Source organism: Volvox carteri (genome assembly GCF_000143455.1).
Source record: "Volvox carteri f. nagariensis unplaced genomic scaffold VOLCAscaffold_32, whole genome shotgun sequence".
Classification (NCBI taxonomy): Eukaryota; Viridiplantae; Chlorophyta; class Chlorophyceae; order Chlamydomonadales; family Volvocaceae; genus Volvox; species Volvox carteri.
The window spans coordinates 971,940-986,798 of NW_003307575.1; the positions used below are offsets into that span (position 1 = coordinate 971,940).

Consider the following 14,859-nt stretch of genomic DNA (forward strand, 5'->3'; position numbering starts at 1 on the left):
CGCCACCACCAATACCAACACCACGGCCCACATGCGCTCCATCGCGTGGCCCTGTGTACCCCGCATCCGTCGCCGAGCACGACAGCTGCAACGGCGTACGACCACCGACACCGCCGCCGCCATTGCTTCTATCGCACGACAGGCCATCGGCCGCCGCCAGCAGCCGTACCTTCGCCAGCCGCCGCTCCTCCGTCCGCACCTCCTCCTCCGCTGCCGCCGCCGCCGCCGTCGCCGCCTGTGGCACCTCCGGCAGCACCACCGTGATGCCCGTCCCTGCAGCATTCTCGCCGCCGCCGCCAGCCGTCGCCACCGCCGCTGCTGCCTGTGCTTCGCTGCTCTGCGCCAATCTCGCCTGCATGGCCGCCTCATCTCTCCTCATGCAGCACACCAGGGAGGTGAGCATCACGCTGCAGGGAATCCAGCCCCCGGTGGCCACATTGAAGGCACCCTGCGTGGAAATGGCTCCAGGGAAGGCGGGATGGGCGCGTACAGGATAGTCAAGGGAGGGAAAAAGACGAACCACGAACGAGTGAAGCTGCTGCCCCAGGGCAAGAGGGAGGGAAGTCAACAAAGTGTTCATAAAACTTTCCCTTTACCGGAGTCTGATGGATACCCCCCCAATCCGCAGCTCTCTCCCCCTCCCAAACCCTAGTTAGTTACGCCTTCTTTGTTACGCCTTCTGGCGCATCAGTGTATCCTTGCCATCAGCTTCACTCGTGGTTCGTCTTCCTCCCCCCCCAACCCCCTCCTCCTCCACCTCCTCCCTCCCCCCCCCACAGCCCTCTATCCGCGCACCTCGCGACCAAGCACATGGATGAGCCCCGCCACCAGCACGGGTCCAAGGCCCTTGCCCAGGTCATCCGTCATAGACTGTGGAGGGACACATAGTTTGGGGGACACAGAGGTGCGGTAGGTCCTTTTCACAGAAGACTTCTTTGTGTACGTAAGGCGTGTGGGTTTTGCTCGTGCGGGTTCTTGTGTATGGCGGGGTGCGGATGGGCCCCGTCGTGGAGGTGGCGGTGGTGGTGTGTGTGTGTGTGGTTGTGATGGTAGTGGCGGTGGTGGTGTGTGTGTGGTTGTGGTGGTAGTGGCGGTGGTGGTGTGTGTGTGGTTGTGGTTGTGGTGGCGGTGGTGGTGTGTGTGTGGTTGTGGTTGTGGTGGCGGTGGTGGTGTGTGGTTGGGGAGGAAATGGTGGTGGTGGGTTAGGTGTGAGGGACGGAGCTGCGGGATATTTTGCGCACGGAAACATCACTCATCGTGCGGCGGACAACGGGCAACGACATCCAGGGCGTGGTAGGGCCGGGCAGGGCAGGTCACGAGGAAGGTCAGCAGGAGGAAAGGGGAACGCGGGCTGCGGGGAGGGCAGGACGGCCGGAGTGTGTGTGCGGAAAACCTGATTTTAACACTGCCCTTCCCACACACACATCCGAGATACACCGAGCACCCGAAAACCTCCCTCTTCCTCACCCTCCCTGCCATATTCCTGCACGCTGATCCTTCTTCTTCTCCTCCCCTCCCACTTCTCAACAACCCTCCCGGACCCCCCCCCCTTTCACTCGCTCGTGGTTCATCTTCCCCCCCCCCCTCTCTGCGTGCTTGCTTGCTTGCCTACCTGCAGTGCCAGAGCCACCCCCCGTGTCTCCGGCTCGTTCACGTTGAGTATCACCGATCTAAGGTTGGGTCCCGCCACTGAGGCCACTGCGCCCCCCAGGGCGGCCACGAAGCAGCTGGCGGCGAGACCCATGCGCTGAAGGTCTGGGGCCGGTCCCGTGTGTTGGGAGGGCGTTGGGGGAAGGGGAGGGCGTTGATGGGATGAGGGGGGGAAGACGAACCACGAACGAGTGAAGGTGCTGCCAAGGAAAGAGGGGGAGGGGGGGGGGGTCTGAGCAGGGCAGTGGCTACATGAGGGTGTTGGGATTTTTGAGGTGTACGTGTGAAAGCATGATGTGGAGTGCGGGGTAGGAGGAGGAGGGGGGAAAAGACGAACCACACACGATTGAAGCTGCTGCCAGGGCAAGAGAGTAGCAAACGTAAAAACTGACCGAAAGGCGTCCGAGGCGACTGTGACGACTGTGACCTCGGGATGACGAAGTGACGTTGATGTCGGAAATCCTACCTACCTAAGCCGCCAGAATTAAAAAGCTGAATAGTATAGCCAATCCGTAAAGAAGTAGGTGTAGAAAAGTAGTAGTGAAGGCGGCGAGTAAAACAGTGCTGTCGTAAAGGTGGCCTAAAGTTGCTGGCCTGGAGAAAAAGGCTGATTTGCTGATACTGAAAGGCTGTCGGTATGCAAGTGCTCCTCCCAACCCCCCAAAAAAAACTAAAACGCGCGACCGACCCGACCGACCCGACTATTCTATTCCGGCTAGCCTACCGACGCCAACGCGATATACCAAAGAAGCTCGAACCACCCTTTGGACTCACCTGGCCAGGCCGCAGAAGTAGTGGCAAAAGGCACATGCAAAAGCAAAAGGGTAGCAAAGAGGTGAGCCGGGTGCGATAAAGGACAAGGAGACATGCGAATGCTGCTGAGGAATAGTAGTAGCTGGCTGGCTGATTTGAAATTTTGACTGAGAAGGGAAAATAAAGGAAATGGAAACGCTAACGGGGTGAGAGCAATTAGGGAAATAATAATAGAAAATATAATAAAAACAAAAAACAGCCAAGCAGCCAAGGAGGAGGGGGGAAGAGGGGGAAGAAGACGAACCATGAGCTAGTGAAGCTGCTGCCAAGGAAAGAGGGGGAGGGGGAGGAGGAGGGAGGGGAGAGGGGAAAATGTAACATCTGAAAAACAGGTGATCCGGTATAAACCGGTATAAACCGTTAGACGTTACCCAGTCACCCACCCCACTCAGTCACCCACCCGAGTTGATGAGTGCGTACAGTGGTCCGATACCTGCCAACACACAGCCGCCCGCCAACAGCGCCTGGTACTCCTGGAGTTGGCCGTTGGCAGTTGGCAGTTGTCGGTTGTCAGGGGAGAGAGGGGAGGAAGAGGAGTGGAAAGCACATAACGTAAGCATTAAGGAGCCGGGAGCACGAGGACAATGCAATACGATAACAGTACATTGCAGTACGCCGTACAACAGGCCCCGCAGGGGGGTCACACGTGGCACGTGACGCGGCAAGGTGTGTTTTTTCTTGGGGGAGTTCGGACACATTACGTGAACTCGACACGGCAACCCGTACGGCACACCGGGGGGGGGTGAGGTTACACGAAAACAGCACAGTGGGGTAGATGGGAAAACGTCGTAGAGAAGATATTAAAATGAAATGGGACGGTTGCGGTCATCCAGGGAGGGAGGGAGGGAGGGAAAGACGAACCACAAACGAGTGAAGCTGCTGCCAGGGAGGGAGGGAGGGAGGGAATCAACCGAATCACACGCATGAGCGCAGAAGCATCAGCGAACAGGCCAGGGGCAGCAGAACAACCTGTCGCCATTCTCTCAAACACACCCCGAAACATACACAAAAACACACACACACGCACACACACGTACTTTGCGCTTGTTGTACAGCCACTGCCCACCCGCCCCGCCGCCAATGACCCCCAACGCTCCGCCCGCTCCGAAAAACAAGATCACGGCCGTGGCGGCCTGAAAGGGGGGGCCAAGATGTACGGAAAGGGTTAGTTGGGATCAGTTGGATTTGGCTGGAGAACGGACACAAGCCGCACCCCCTCCCCCTCCCCTCCCCCTCCCCTCCGCCTCCCAGATACATGTTCTTTCGCTTCCTAGCTGGCCACGCCACCGCGATGACTACCACCCAAGTCACTACTGATTGGTAATTTCCTACAACTTTTCCTGCAATATCTACCCATGCCCGGGGGGTTCCGCCTATCCCTGGTATCAGCTTCACTCTCCTCCGTGGTTCGGTTCCCTTCCGCCTCCCCTCCTCTCCACCAAATCCCCAACCCCCCAACATCGATCGCCAGTGGTTCGTCTTAACCCCCAACTCCATCCACACGTACCCACCCACGTCCGCACACGCACACACACATACTCCCCACCTCCCACCTTCCCACCTACCTCCCCACCTACCTACCTCCCTACCTACCTACACACGCACCTGTACCGTAAAACCCTTTTGTTGCGCAAGGAAATCATTGAAGTACGTGAGCACCATGCCCCACGGCAAGCTGCCCGGGAGCCCCTGTCCAATGACCAGCACGTTGGTGGGGCAGCGCAGCAGCACCCCCACCTTGGACCAGCTGATGGAGCCCTCGTACGCACCCAGGCCCTCCGAGTAACTGATCGGGGGGTGGGGGGTGGGGGAGAATACGTGTGTGTATGTGCGTGTGTGCGTGTGTGCGCGTGTTTGTGTGCGTGTATGCGTGTGTGTGATAGGCGGTGATGGGTGAGGTTTGGGACGTTTGGGTGTGTAAAAAGTTGTGTGCACGTGTGGTGCAACATGGACGAGAAAAGCAACTGTCAACGTCCAAAAAACACACAACATGATCTGCAGAAGTCTGTACGGACTTAGCACCAGAGGGGGAATGTGTCATAAGGCTGTAAATGTGCGAGAGAGGCGGAAGCGGCTATCGTAAATGCAGGGGAGGGTCTTCCTTCCCCCTCTTCCTCCCCACCCACCCCCTCACCGCTCCCTCAGCGCCTCCTCAAACGCCCCTCTAGGGGGCTCCTGCGTGGTCGCCAGCATGAGCAGAGCCGCACACAGGGACGGCGCCGCGACCACAACGAACGGCAGGCGCCAGTTCGTGGCGGGACCTATGGAACCGCTCAGGGCCTGGGGGGGGGGAGAGAAGGGGGGGAAGAGACGAACCACGTGAACGAGTGAAGCTGCTGCCAGGGCAAGAATGTACAGACAAGAGGTAGAACTGACCAGATAGGGGGAAAGACGAACCACAGACGACAGATGCTGACACCAGAGATAGACGAGGAGGGGGTTTGGAAGGCAGTTGGTGGGGCGAGGAGAAGGGGGAAGGAAAAGGGGGAGGGGAAATGGAGCGGGAGGAAAGGGGAGGACGGTGAGAGGTAACAACCTGCATGTGACGATGTGGGGTGTGTGCGTGTGTGTGTGTGTCACATATACACATACACATACACGCACATACACCCTTCCAGGTATGTCCCTTTCCAACACCACATGTATGCATACATACATACATACGGCAGGCCCCCCCCGCGCACCTGGCCCGCAGCAATCCCCAGCCCCGTGGCTATCTGCACCGCCGCGCTGACCGCCGTCCTCCTACCCGGCGGGTACAGGTCCCCCAGCAAACTGAACACCAACGGGAAGCAACCGCCAACTGCCACACCCGTCAAGGCGCGAAGCAGGAAGAACTGCCAGAAGGACCTGACCTGCATGCAAATGGCAGTGGGGGAAGGTGAGGGTCCCTTTCACACATGTTGCTAGGCTCCCGCCGCCCACACACAGATGTGTAGTGTAATGGCTTTGGACTCCTACCACCTCCTATTCGGCAGTTGGCGTCTCTTGGCCGGGCAAGTCGCCGCACTCGCTCCTTTGACCCCCTGCATCATCACCATTATATAATTACCGCCCACTCCACCCCACCTCACCCCACCCTTCCATCCACTCCCCCACCCCACCCCACCATTCCATCCACTCCCACACCCATCCACTCACCCCCGGCTCCCTCCCCCACCTCACCCAGTATGTGAGCAGGCAGGGCGTCTCCCCCACCACCACCACCCAGAACAGCAGTGTACGGCGGTTGATGTCCCCCCGGTCAGTCAGCCAGCCCACCAGCAGGGCCGCGGGGGCCCCCACGGCGAAGAAGGCCGCCATCAGAGCGCCCCCCAGCAACGTGTCCTTCTGACGTTCATTGAGACGGAAGTAGTTGGCGGCGGCGGTGAGCTGCCGGGGGGGGATGGGGGAGGAAGGGGTGGGGCTGTGGACGGGGTGGGAGCTGAATGCACAATCAAAAAAAGCAATTGCCGACGTCCATAGTTGTGGTTGTGGTGGGGGGGTTGGAAAAGGGAAGGGAGGGTGGGGGAGGTTGTATGAGTGGCAATACACACCTTGCTTTGAATGGCCTGACCTGACGACGTGTCCGCATCTTGACCCTTCACCCCTGCCCGCCCCCCCCACATACACCGTCCCCCCCACAAGTTAAACATCTGTGTACACCCTGCATATGGTATGACCCCATCACGATCACCGTGCGCATCTCTGAACTGATACCTCACTTCCTAACGCACACGGTCGACCCGCACGGCCAGAGGGGCTGGTGATCCCGGATCCGGTCGTTGACTGGTGGTTCCTGCAGACCTGCCCCTCTTCCTTCCCCATCCTTGCTCCTTGCATACGATCTCCCCCTCCCCTCAGGCCCCCTTTCGTAGCCTTGGCCCTTCTTAAGTCTTGCATGTACCCCCCTCCCTCTCACTCTCCCCCCCCCGGGCCCCCCCCTCCCCCTCACATTCGGCGCCAGCAGGTTCTGGTCGGCGAAGAGCAGCGCGGCAACCAGGCAGAACATGAACACCATCCACCTCCTCCGAGTCAGGGAGATGGGGTGCTGGAAGGGAGGGGGAGGCTGCGCAGGCAGCAGCGCTGCGGGGCGCAGAGCAGCAGGTCAAGTGTGTGTGGGGTGTAGGGGGGTTAGGGAGATGAATTATATTGTACAAAATTTTCAAATAGCGAGGCGAGCTCTTTCCAGCTGTGAAAATGGGTGAAACGAAACCCCACTGCCGAAATGCACGCGAAGAGAGAAGGATGGGGGCTTTGGGGTCGTGGGTGGGTGGGAGGAGGAAGGGGGGAAATAGGTGGTGTAGGGAAGGAGGAGAGAGAGGGGAAGGAGGGACAGGGTGCCCAGGAGGCGGTGCAGGGCGAGGACGAGGACGTGACTGTGGTACTGCGACTGGTAAAGGGGTAAAGGGAACGGGGGCAATTAGACAAAGAAGAGGCAAGGGAGGGGGGGGGACGCCATGGGAATGAAGCCTGCTCAAAGGACTACGCAAGGAGGAGCTGGCTGGGGGATGGAAAGGTGAGGCGGGGAAAGACGAACCACACACGATTGAAGCTGCTGTGAGGCGGGGAGGTTAGGGGCGTTTGGGAAAGAGGTTAAAGGCGTCGTGGACGGCCGGACGAGGAGGAGCGGGACGGAACGGGTCACCTTTTCCTTGCTACGGATGGTTGACGAAAGTGAGAAAATGGGCCACAACGGAAATTTGCAGACGGTGCGGGACCCTGGGCCTGGAATGCAGAGTACAGAAAAGAGAGTGCGTGGGCGCGTCCTCACCCTCTTGAATCTCCATGGCCGCTCTGGCGCTGCTGCCGCCGGTGCTGGGGGGAAGGCCCCGCGGACTTGTCAAAAGTTCCGGAGATGCAATAGGTCCTGGCGCCGTTCCATGAGGTCCCGTCGGCGTTGACCCGATCGCAGCAGGGTTGCCTTTGCTGCTTACTGCTGAGGTCTCATCCCATGTGGCAAGCTCACCGCTGTTGGCAGAGTTCTCTAAGTGGGATGGTGATGCCAGGCCGGATGTCGCAGGCATTGTGCCCGGCAGCGGCAAGTCGTACTGCGGGAATGCGTGAGCTCTAGAGCATGAGGTTTCCCCCTCAGCATGTCCCCTAGATACCAACTGCTGCTGCGCGTAAGCCGTGCCCCCCTGTCCTCCAGCCATTGTAGTTTTTGCTGGCTTAGTTCACGACGTAGCATTCATACATAGACGTGATTATCCCTAATCATCGTGGTGTCCAACATCGTAGCACAAGCAACGGCCTTGAGCGGTTTGCAAAAATTATCCCATTTACTGCAGAGGTCCAACGCTATACTGTGACGTAATGATCTGTAGATGACTTACGTTACATGGAGGGTATTGCATAAAATGATTGCGCTTTATGACGGTTGACGGAATGACAACTTGCAAAATTACAGTCATCCAAGTCATCATGCCAAGCCCCATAACGGGGCTGCCGGTGCCCTTTCAATTTGGGATGCCATAACATAGTTGCTTCCTTGCTGGCACAGTATTGCGTGCCCTAGGTCAGCTGGGCGGCATAGGCTCGTGTGTGGTTTCGAACTGGACAAGGCACGTTAGGGCACTATAAAAGTAAATTGTGGTTATTTGATCGTTGATCGAAGGAAGACTGGGCACCGCAAGCAAGGCAGGAGGACTGGGCGCCGCTCGCGCCCTGACACAGGGCTTGCAATCCTAAGGAAAGGGAGTGGTCGCTGAAAATGGCAGCTTTTACGGAGGAGAGCGAAGACGATTCGGGCGAGGGTATAGCGGCGGACGACCTTTTCGCTTATGGCACGCCACCGACACGCAGCGCTCTCAAGCTGGTGCCCAGGACACGCAGCACAGGTAAACAACGTCACATTATTGGTTCTGGGCTTGTGGCCAGGGTTTCCTATCTTGTTTGCAAAGAGGGTGCACCCCTAAAACTGCTCGTCATGAACCTAAGCTTTGCTTGCTCGCAACTCGTAACTCGTGTGGTCTTGATCTAGTGCTTAATTACACACCACTTCCTGAAAATGCTATGGGGGGCTCTAGTTACTCACGGTTACGCACTGGCCCGCGCCATTCTACCGGAAGCTGCGACGGCACGACGTCGCCCCGAGCAGGGGACGCCTTTCCGAGCCCCTTACCAGCTCCACACCTCCAAGCACAACTTATGATACGCTACCGCAGACGCGTATACACATGAGCCGCTTTCCACTCGGCGGACTCGGTCATGTTTGCGCCGCTCGTGCAGCTTGACTGTCCAGGCCCAAAGCACAGAATACAAAAGCCATACTGAAGATGGTTGAAAAACAACCATGCCATATTGAAGAGGGTATGAAGTTATGAACCATTGAGGTCAGCCAGCAGATTCCTCTACCCTTAGCCAAATGGCGAAAAGGTCTGGAGTTCTGCTGGCTGCCCAGCCGCCCAGCCACTCCCAATTTCCCTCTTGTCCACACACCTGTATCGGGTAACAAGTTCATGAGAGAAAGCCTTGTTTTGGGGTAGCCATCCGCACACGATTACTTTGGCGCTTCCAGTTCAGATATCCTTCGCATTTGTCCTGCACTTGACGATTGGCGACTAGGTGGTTATGGCAGTGCTTTTGGAATCTGCCGCTGGTCCAACAAGTCGGTATCTGCATCTTTGTCTTAGCCTTCGCTGTCCTTGTCGTTGTCGTCGCAGCCCAATTGTGTATCCCCAAGCAAATCCCGGGGGTCGGAAGAACGGAAGGAAGGAAAGGAAAATTTGTAAGAGATCCACTTTGAAAGCCCAGGCGGGAAGTTACCCCGGCGCAGGTGGAGGGAAGGACCTCGGCTGGAAGCGAGGGGAAAGAAATCTTACAGCCGACCCAGATGGGAATTGATTGACACGGGACGAAGCATATGTTGTTTTGGGAGGTCTAGGAGGGCCTAGATTGAGGCTTAGGAAGATTCTAATTGAATTCCAGGGAGAGATTCCATCTGGGTCATCCACGATGCCACAACTAGCACAACTAGCTGCAGGAGATCCCCCAACCCAGAAGGAAGCACATAATAGGTGCGGGGGCCCGGGCGGGCCTCTGGCTTTGGCAGAGCCCCCCTCCCATCGACGCAAGGAACCCCACCTTCTAGGCCTCTTCCCCATAGCCTCATCGAGTTGGATACGTGGAGCCACCACGGGCGGGTTTCTGACCGTTTTTCGGTTGGTTGGTTGGTTGGTTGGTTAGTCATAACCGAGCACCGGTTTATTGCTGGCCCCGAGTATATCTGTCCACCGCTCCGCTGTCATCGCTTTATGTTAATCTGCGCTACCTGCACTGCCATCAGCCGTAATCGTACGTCCTATGTCGTACTTGTCTTGTCGTACACAGGTGGCAAATCGGAAGGGAAACGCTCGGGTGTGGGCAAGCCCCACCGCGTGGCATCGTCCAAGGTAAAATGAGCTTCTTTTCCCCTTTTTCTATCCCCCAGCCCTTCTCTCTTTTCACCTCGTTGGAAATCGATCACATTTGACTTCAGCAGTTTTGCAGTTTGTAATGTACCCATTCCCAATCGATCTCCTCTTTGGCATTTGCACATAGTCCCAAGCCTCCCCGCATATTTAAAGAGAACTTCGACAGATGATTTTTCGAGTTATTGTTTCTAAGCCCTTGAGCACATCCCCAGAACCGATTTCCCACCGACTCTCCTGCCTTTTTATTCCCTAAGCCCGCTGGACGTCCAACATGACAACCCATGCCGTGTGTGTTTTTTCGTGCTCTTCCTCCCGCGTCGTCGCACTCACCATTCCTTCCGTACTTTTGTCCGTACATTTCTTCGTACGTCGTTCGTACCTCAGACGTTGGACCCTGCCTCAGCGGTGGTGCGCCAGGGCCGCAACCTGACGGCGGCGCGGCGGGAGTCCAAGGGCCGACGGCAAAAGGCCCGCCAGCAGGCCAGGTCGTACAAGGTACGACAGAACTGTGTAACTGTGTAATTTGTAACCGTGGCCGTGACTCATCAACTTCGGCGCCTTTAATCACCTGTGACCGCGATCGCCACAGCCTCGGTTATAACCGTAACTGTAACTAAACTAACGGCCGAGCAGTGGCCGTAGCCGTAACCATGGTCACCGGGACCCTCAGCCCTCCTCTTCTCGCCCGCCCGCCAAATCCAATCTTCCGTACGGTACGGCAGGAAATTGATACGATGCTGGAGGCTCTGGGCATTGGCACAGCGACCGACCCGGGGGTCATTCCCTCCGCCAGTGGCGGCGGCGGCAGCACCTCAGGTATGCCGCCAAGCCCCGTCAGCTCCACGTTAAGTCTGTCGTTGGCGTTTTCATCCGAGGCTCAGCTCGCAGCGCTTGCCACCCCCACGGCGCTGTCGAGCCGGGCAGGGACGCCGCCTCCGGGGCTTTCCGCGGCCGTGGGCGCGGGCACTGGCCCAGCGACGGCGGCGACGGCAAGAGGAGGAGGCGGCGTGGGCGTATGGACTTCGGCGACGGCGGTCGCTGGGGCCTTTGGTCGTCGAGTGACGAGCGACTTGTCATTGAAATCGTGAGTCATAACCCCCCCCCGCAACCCCCCTCCCCCACACCCAGTTTTGGGCCGTCGGCAGTTTACCTTTTGCCTCTTACATCCTCACATCCTCACATCACATGTCCCCCCCCCCCCACACACACACGCAGAGACAACCCTCTTCACACTCTTCCACTCTTCACACGCTGTTCCATTTACCACGGTCGTCATTTCCCTCCTACCGCGGCTCAGATCATTTCATTCGACACACCCTCCTCCTTTCTTTACTTCTCACTGACATCGCATCAAAGTCTTTCCTTGGCATCACCTTCACCTTCGTTCACGTGGTTCGTCTTCTCCCCACCTCTCTCTCTCCCTCTCTCTCTCCCTCTCCTGCAGCTCGGACTTCCCCTCTGGCTACTCCACCCCGGAGCGACGTCCCTCCACGGCCGCTATGGCGGTGGTGGCTGCGGGGCCAGGATCCAGATGTGAACATCCTGGTCGGCTAGCACCTGGAATCGCCGCTACTGCTACTACTGCTGCTGCTACTACTGCTGCTACTGCGGCTGCAGTACCTGGTGGCGGTGCTGGCGGCAGTGGCGCTGCTGTCGGACAGCCGATGGATGCTTTGTAAGTTAGGGCAAACAACAGCCCAGCAAGAGATTACCACTAGATCGTGTTCCGAGCTCGCAGGGGGGCAGGTGGCGTTTCCTGCCGCTGGTACGTTGCCAATGTTGTACATTTTCATTTACGTGTACGAACGGTACGGCCATCCATCCGTCCGTACATCCATATAACCAGCACGCCATGCATTCTTTTGAGAGCTTTTTTTTGCTTGTGAGAGCAAGACCGCCCCAACCAGCTAGCTAGCTAGCTAACTATGCAAACTATGCGTTTCTTGCTCCCTCCATGTAGTCATGTAATCCAATCCCCTCATCCATCCACCCATTCCATCCATCTGACCATTCCGTCCATCCATTCATCCATCCACCCATCCTTTCTTTCCTCAATTTTCCTGCTGTTGATTTCCTCGTCGGAGATGTTCCTGATTATTTCATCGCCTTTCCGTCGGTCCCTTCGCTGTCCCGTACAAACCCAAACCCGCAGTGACGTCAGCCGGAGCTCTGTAGCAGGGGTAGCGGCGGCGGTGCCGCCGGGGCTTCCGCCCCGCAGCCCCACACCCCCCGCAATGCAGACCGTTCCCCCGTTTCCCGCTATCGGGAATCTACCTGCGACCGTGCCCATTCACGGACCATTGCAGCCGCCGGCGGCGGCGGCGGCGGCGACGGCGACGGCGACGGCAGCGAACCAACGGAGGTCTAATTCTAACATTATTGCAACCGCCGCCTCCGCCTCCGCCGCCACCAGCATTGCCGTACAGCAGATGGGCCAGCGGCATCCGCACCGACGCAGCATCAGCTACGAAGAGGAGGTGGCGGCGGCGGCAAGGCGGGGGCCGGCAGCGGCATCGGCGGCGGCGGCGGAAGTAACGGCACCGGCGGCGGCGGGGTCCGTGCCGTACCACCATCCGACGCCCATACGCATCGGTTGGGATGCAGTTCACATGTCGCCGCCGCTGCCGCTGCCGCCGTTGTCGTCCACGGCGGCACTTGGAGGTGGCGGCGCCGCCGCCAGTACTGCAATGGTGACCACGGAGGGTTTGCCGGCGTCCCGTTCCTACGGCGCTTTAGCTGACCGGTGAGTTGGCGGCGGATCTCGTCACGTGGAGTGCGGGGTTAGTGTAAGGTTGGTGTGAAGTCGTACAGTCGTACAAGCAAGAAAAGCAAAGGGTCAACTGCCGACCTTCTCGGGTCGGTGGGGCAGTGGAGCTCGCGACGTGGACGGGGGCGTGACGTGGTCGTGGCGTGACGTCATTGCTGGTGACAGTCTGCGGAAGGCGAGCCGCAGCAGGGGTGCCGCAGGGCACGGCAGCGCAGGGCTGATCTCAGGAGGAAATCCCAAGCGGTCTGGCGGGTGCTGGATTTCAACCCCCCCCTGTGCGATGTGCCTTTTCGCTGTCAAAGCTCCCCACCAAGGTGAAGCAGCTCCCCCGTGCACCTGCCTCGGATGAGTACTCGTTATTTTTACTGGCACCCCTTGCCTTATATTACCCTACCCTACCTTGCCCTACCTTGCTACCATGTCTGTTCCTCTACATCTACCCGAACCTAAACCCTACCCCGACCCTATCCTGCCCTATCTACCCCTTGACCTATGCTACACTGCCGTACACACTGCCGTACCACACAGGGACGAGTTTCGGCGTCAGCTGGGTTCCGTGTTGGTGGGTCATGGTTTGAGTTTAGAGGAGTTGGAGGCCCAACTGGTGGAGGTGGAGGAGCGGGGGGAGGCGCTAGAGGCGGCGATTGGGGTGTTGGTGGAGGAGGGGGAGGGGATGGAGGCGGAGGCTGGCGCGACGGCGGAGGCGACGGAGGCCGTGGGGGGGCGGAACGGAAGCCGCGAGGGAAGGGGCGGCGATGACAGCGACGGAGGGACGACGACGACGACGGAGGAGGAGGAGGAGGAGGGCTTGGGAGGTGCGGGGGGAAGGGGGGGAAGAGGACCCACAGACGAGTGATGCTCGGTGGTTTGCGGGGAGTTTGTGTTTTTTATGTGTGTCTGTGTAAGGGGAGAAAGAATGCGTCCTGCCAGTATCTTCAGTTCTCACACGCCTCCTGGGATTCCTGTTAACTTAGGGTTTAATAAAACCCGTGTTTTGCGTGGCTGTGCTTTCCTTGCGAAGGACTCACTCACACCCCCTCACCGCCCTCAACCAATTTCCCATCACTGGAACATGGGGGATAACTGCCCCCCTTGCAGGCGGCGGCCGCTCCCCTCCTTTCTCTTGGTTGGAGCTTTCTGAGCACGTGAGTTCGTTGGACGAGATGTACCGCAAAGTGAAAGATCTACTGAGGAAGGCTAAACCGCTCAGGTAAGGGGGCAAGTGGAAGGACGGAGGGGGGTGTTGGGTGAGTTCGGGAAAATGAATGGGCTATGGATGGGCCAAGGGGGGGGGAGGAAGGGTATTAATTTGACGTCTGTGCTAAGCCTCGGGCGCTAAGACCGTGCCTGCCGTACATGCGGTTTTTGGCTGTTTGCCTAGTCCTAGTTGTGTGTCTTCGTGCCTGATGCGTGCGTTCGTCCAGTCCACGTCGTCTGGTTTTAAGTCTAAGGCTAAGAATTGGTCGGAGTACCATGGGACTGCCGTACGACATGCACGGGATGCATGCCGTACGCCGTACGCCTGTAGGTCTCACGCAGCAGAGGACCCCGAGCTGCTGCCCCGGCTGCACGACCTCGCGTTGAGGCTGCTGGGGGGGCTGGCGGAGGCGGCGGAGGCGCTGGGGAAGGCTGCGGTGTGCGGGCTGCGCGGGTTGGGGACAGCGGCGATGCGCGCGGGACCCGCCGCCGCCGCCGCCGCTGCCGCCGCCGCCGCCGCCGGTGGTGGTGGTGGCGCTGCGTTGGGACGGTTGGGAAGTGAGGAGGATGTTCGCGCTGCCGGCAAGACTGTACGGAGGTTGTTGGACGCCATCGACCACGTGAGCAAGAAAATCAGGTGGGGATCAGGGCTGGATGGCTGACGATGTACGACGGTGATGAGAGGGGTTTGAGATGGGGGATGGGGGATGGGGGTTATGTGGGCTGCGGGAGAAGGGGGTTGGTACGGGATTCGAAGCTAGGTCAATGGAGCAGTAGGGTTGTGTCGTATATGTGTGAGCCATATCCTTCTCCGGCCACCTCCCCCAATAGGAGGGTTGAGGCTTTTTTTGGCAACCCCCTCTCGCTCTCCACGCTCCTTTCCTCTTCCGCACACTTTTACCTTGGGTATTTGTGACCTCCGAACCGCAACTCTCGTCCCCCAACTCCCACTTCTGTGGTGGTATTGGTAATCGTGGGGGCTGCGTCTCTTTTTATACTTTTGTCCACGTTTTCTGTGGGTGGGTGGGGGTGGGTGGG

At 58.6% G+C, this 14,859-nt stretch overlaps 2 protein-coding genes across 2 annotated transcripts in view; one reads left to right on the forward strand and one right to left on the reverse strand.

The window, feature by feature from the left end:
- Window positions 1-7,598, reverse strand: part of VOLCADRAFT_93591 (uncharacterized protein) — a gene marked incomplete at both ends in the record, with an annotated part of 8,030 nt that extends 432 nt beyond the window's left edge. Inside the window, 13 exons of the mRNA XM_002952847.1 lie at window positions 170-448; window positions 796-870; window positions 1,613-1,755; window positions 2,864-2,936; window positions 3,501-3,596; window positions 4,069-4,152; window positions 4,201-4,249; window positions 4,598-4,743; window positions 5,148-5,318; window positions 5,605-5,835; window positions 6,398-6,528; window positions 7,217-7,312; window positions 7,412-7,598. Of these exons, the coding sequence (XP_002952893.1) occupies window positions 170-448; window positions 796-870; window positions 1,613-1,755; window positions 2,864-2,936; window positions 3,501-3,596; window positions 4,069-4,152; window positions 4,201-4,249; window positions 4,598-4,743; window positions 5,148-5,318; window positions 5,605-5,835; window positions 6,398-6,528; window positions 7,217-7,312; window positions 7,412-7,598 (1,761 nt within the window). The remainder of the gene's footprint in view (window positions 1-169; window positions 449-795; window positions 871-1,612; window positions 1,756-2,863; window positions 2,937-3,500; window positions 3,597-4,068; window positions 4,153-4,200; window positions 4,250-4,597; window positions 4,744-5,147; window positions 5,319-5,604; window positions 5,836-6,397; window positions 6,529-7,216; window positions 7,313-7,411) is intronic.
- A 557-nt stretch (window positions 7,599-8,155) lies between these two features.
- VOLCADRAFT_118179 (uncharacterized protein) overlaps window positions 8,156-14,859 on the forward strand; it is a gene marked incomplete at both ends in the record, with an annotated part of 22,296 nt that continues 15,592 nt past the window's right edge. Inside the window, 10 exons of the mRNA XM_002952770.1 lie at window positions 8,156-8,282; window positions 9,775-9,836; window positions 10,242-10,352; window positions 10,580-10,941; window positions 11,302-11,365; window positions 11,475-11,665; window positions 12,010-12,600; window positions 13,153-13,439; window positions 13,723-13,834; window positions 14,153-14,458. Coding sequence (XP_002952816.1) covers window positions 8,156-8,282; window positions 9,775-9,836; window positions 10,242-10,352; window positions 10,580-10,941; window positions 11,302-11,365; window positions 11,475-11,665; window positions 12,010-12,600; window positions 13,153-13,439; window positions 13,723-13,834; window positions 14,153-14,458 — 2,213 coding nt within the window. The remainder of the gene's footprint in view (window positions 8,283-9,774; window positions 9,837-10,241; window positions 10,353-10,579; window positions 10,942-11,301; window positions 11,366-11,474; window positions 11,666-12,009; window positions 12,601-13,152; window positions 13,440-13,722; window positions 13,835-14,152; window positions 14,459-14,859) is intronic.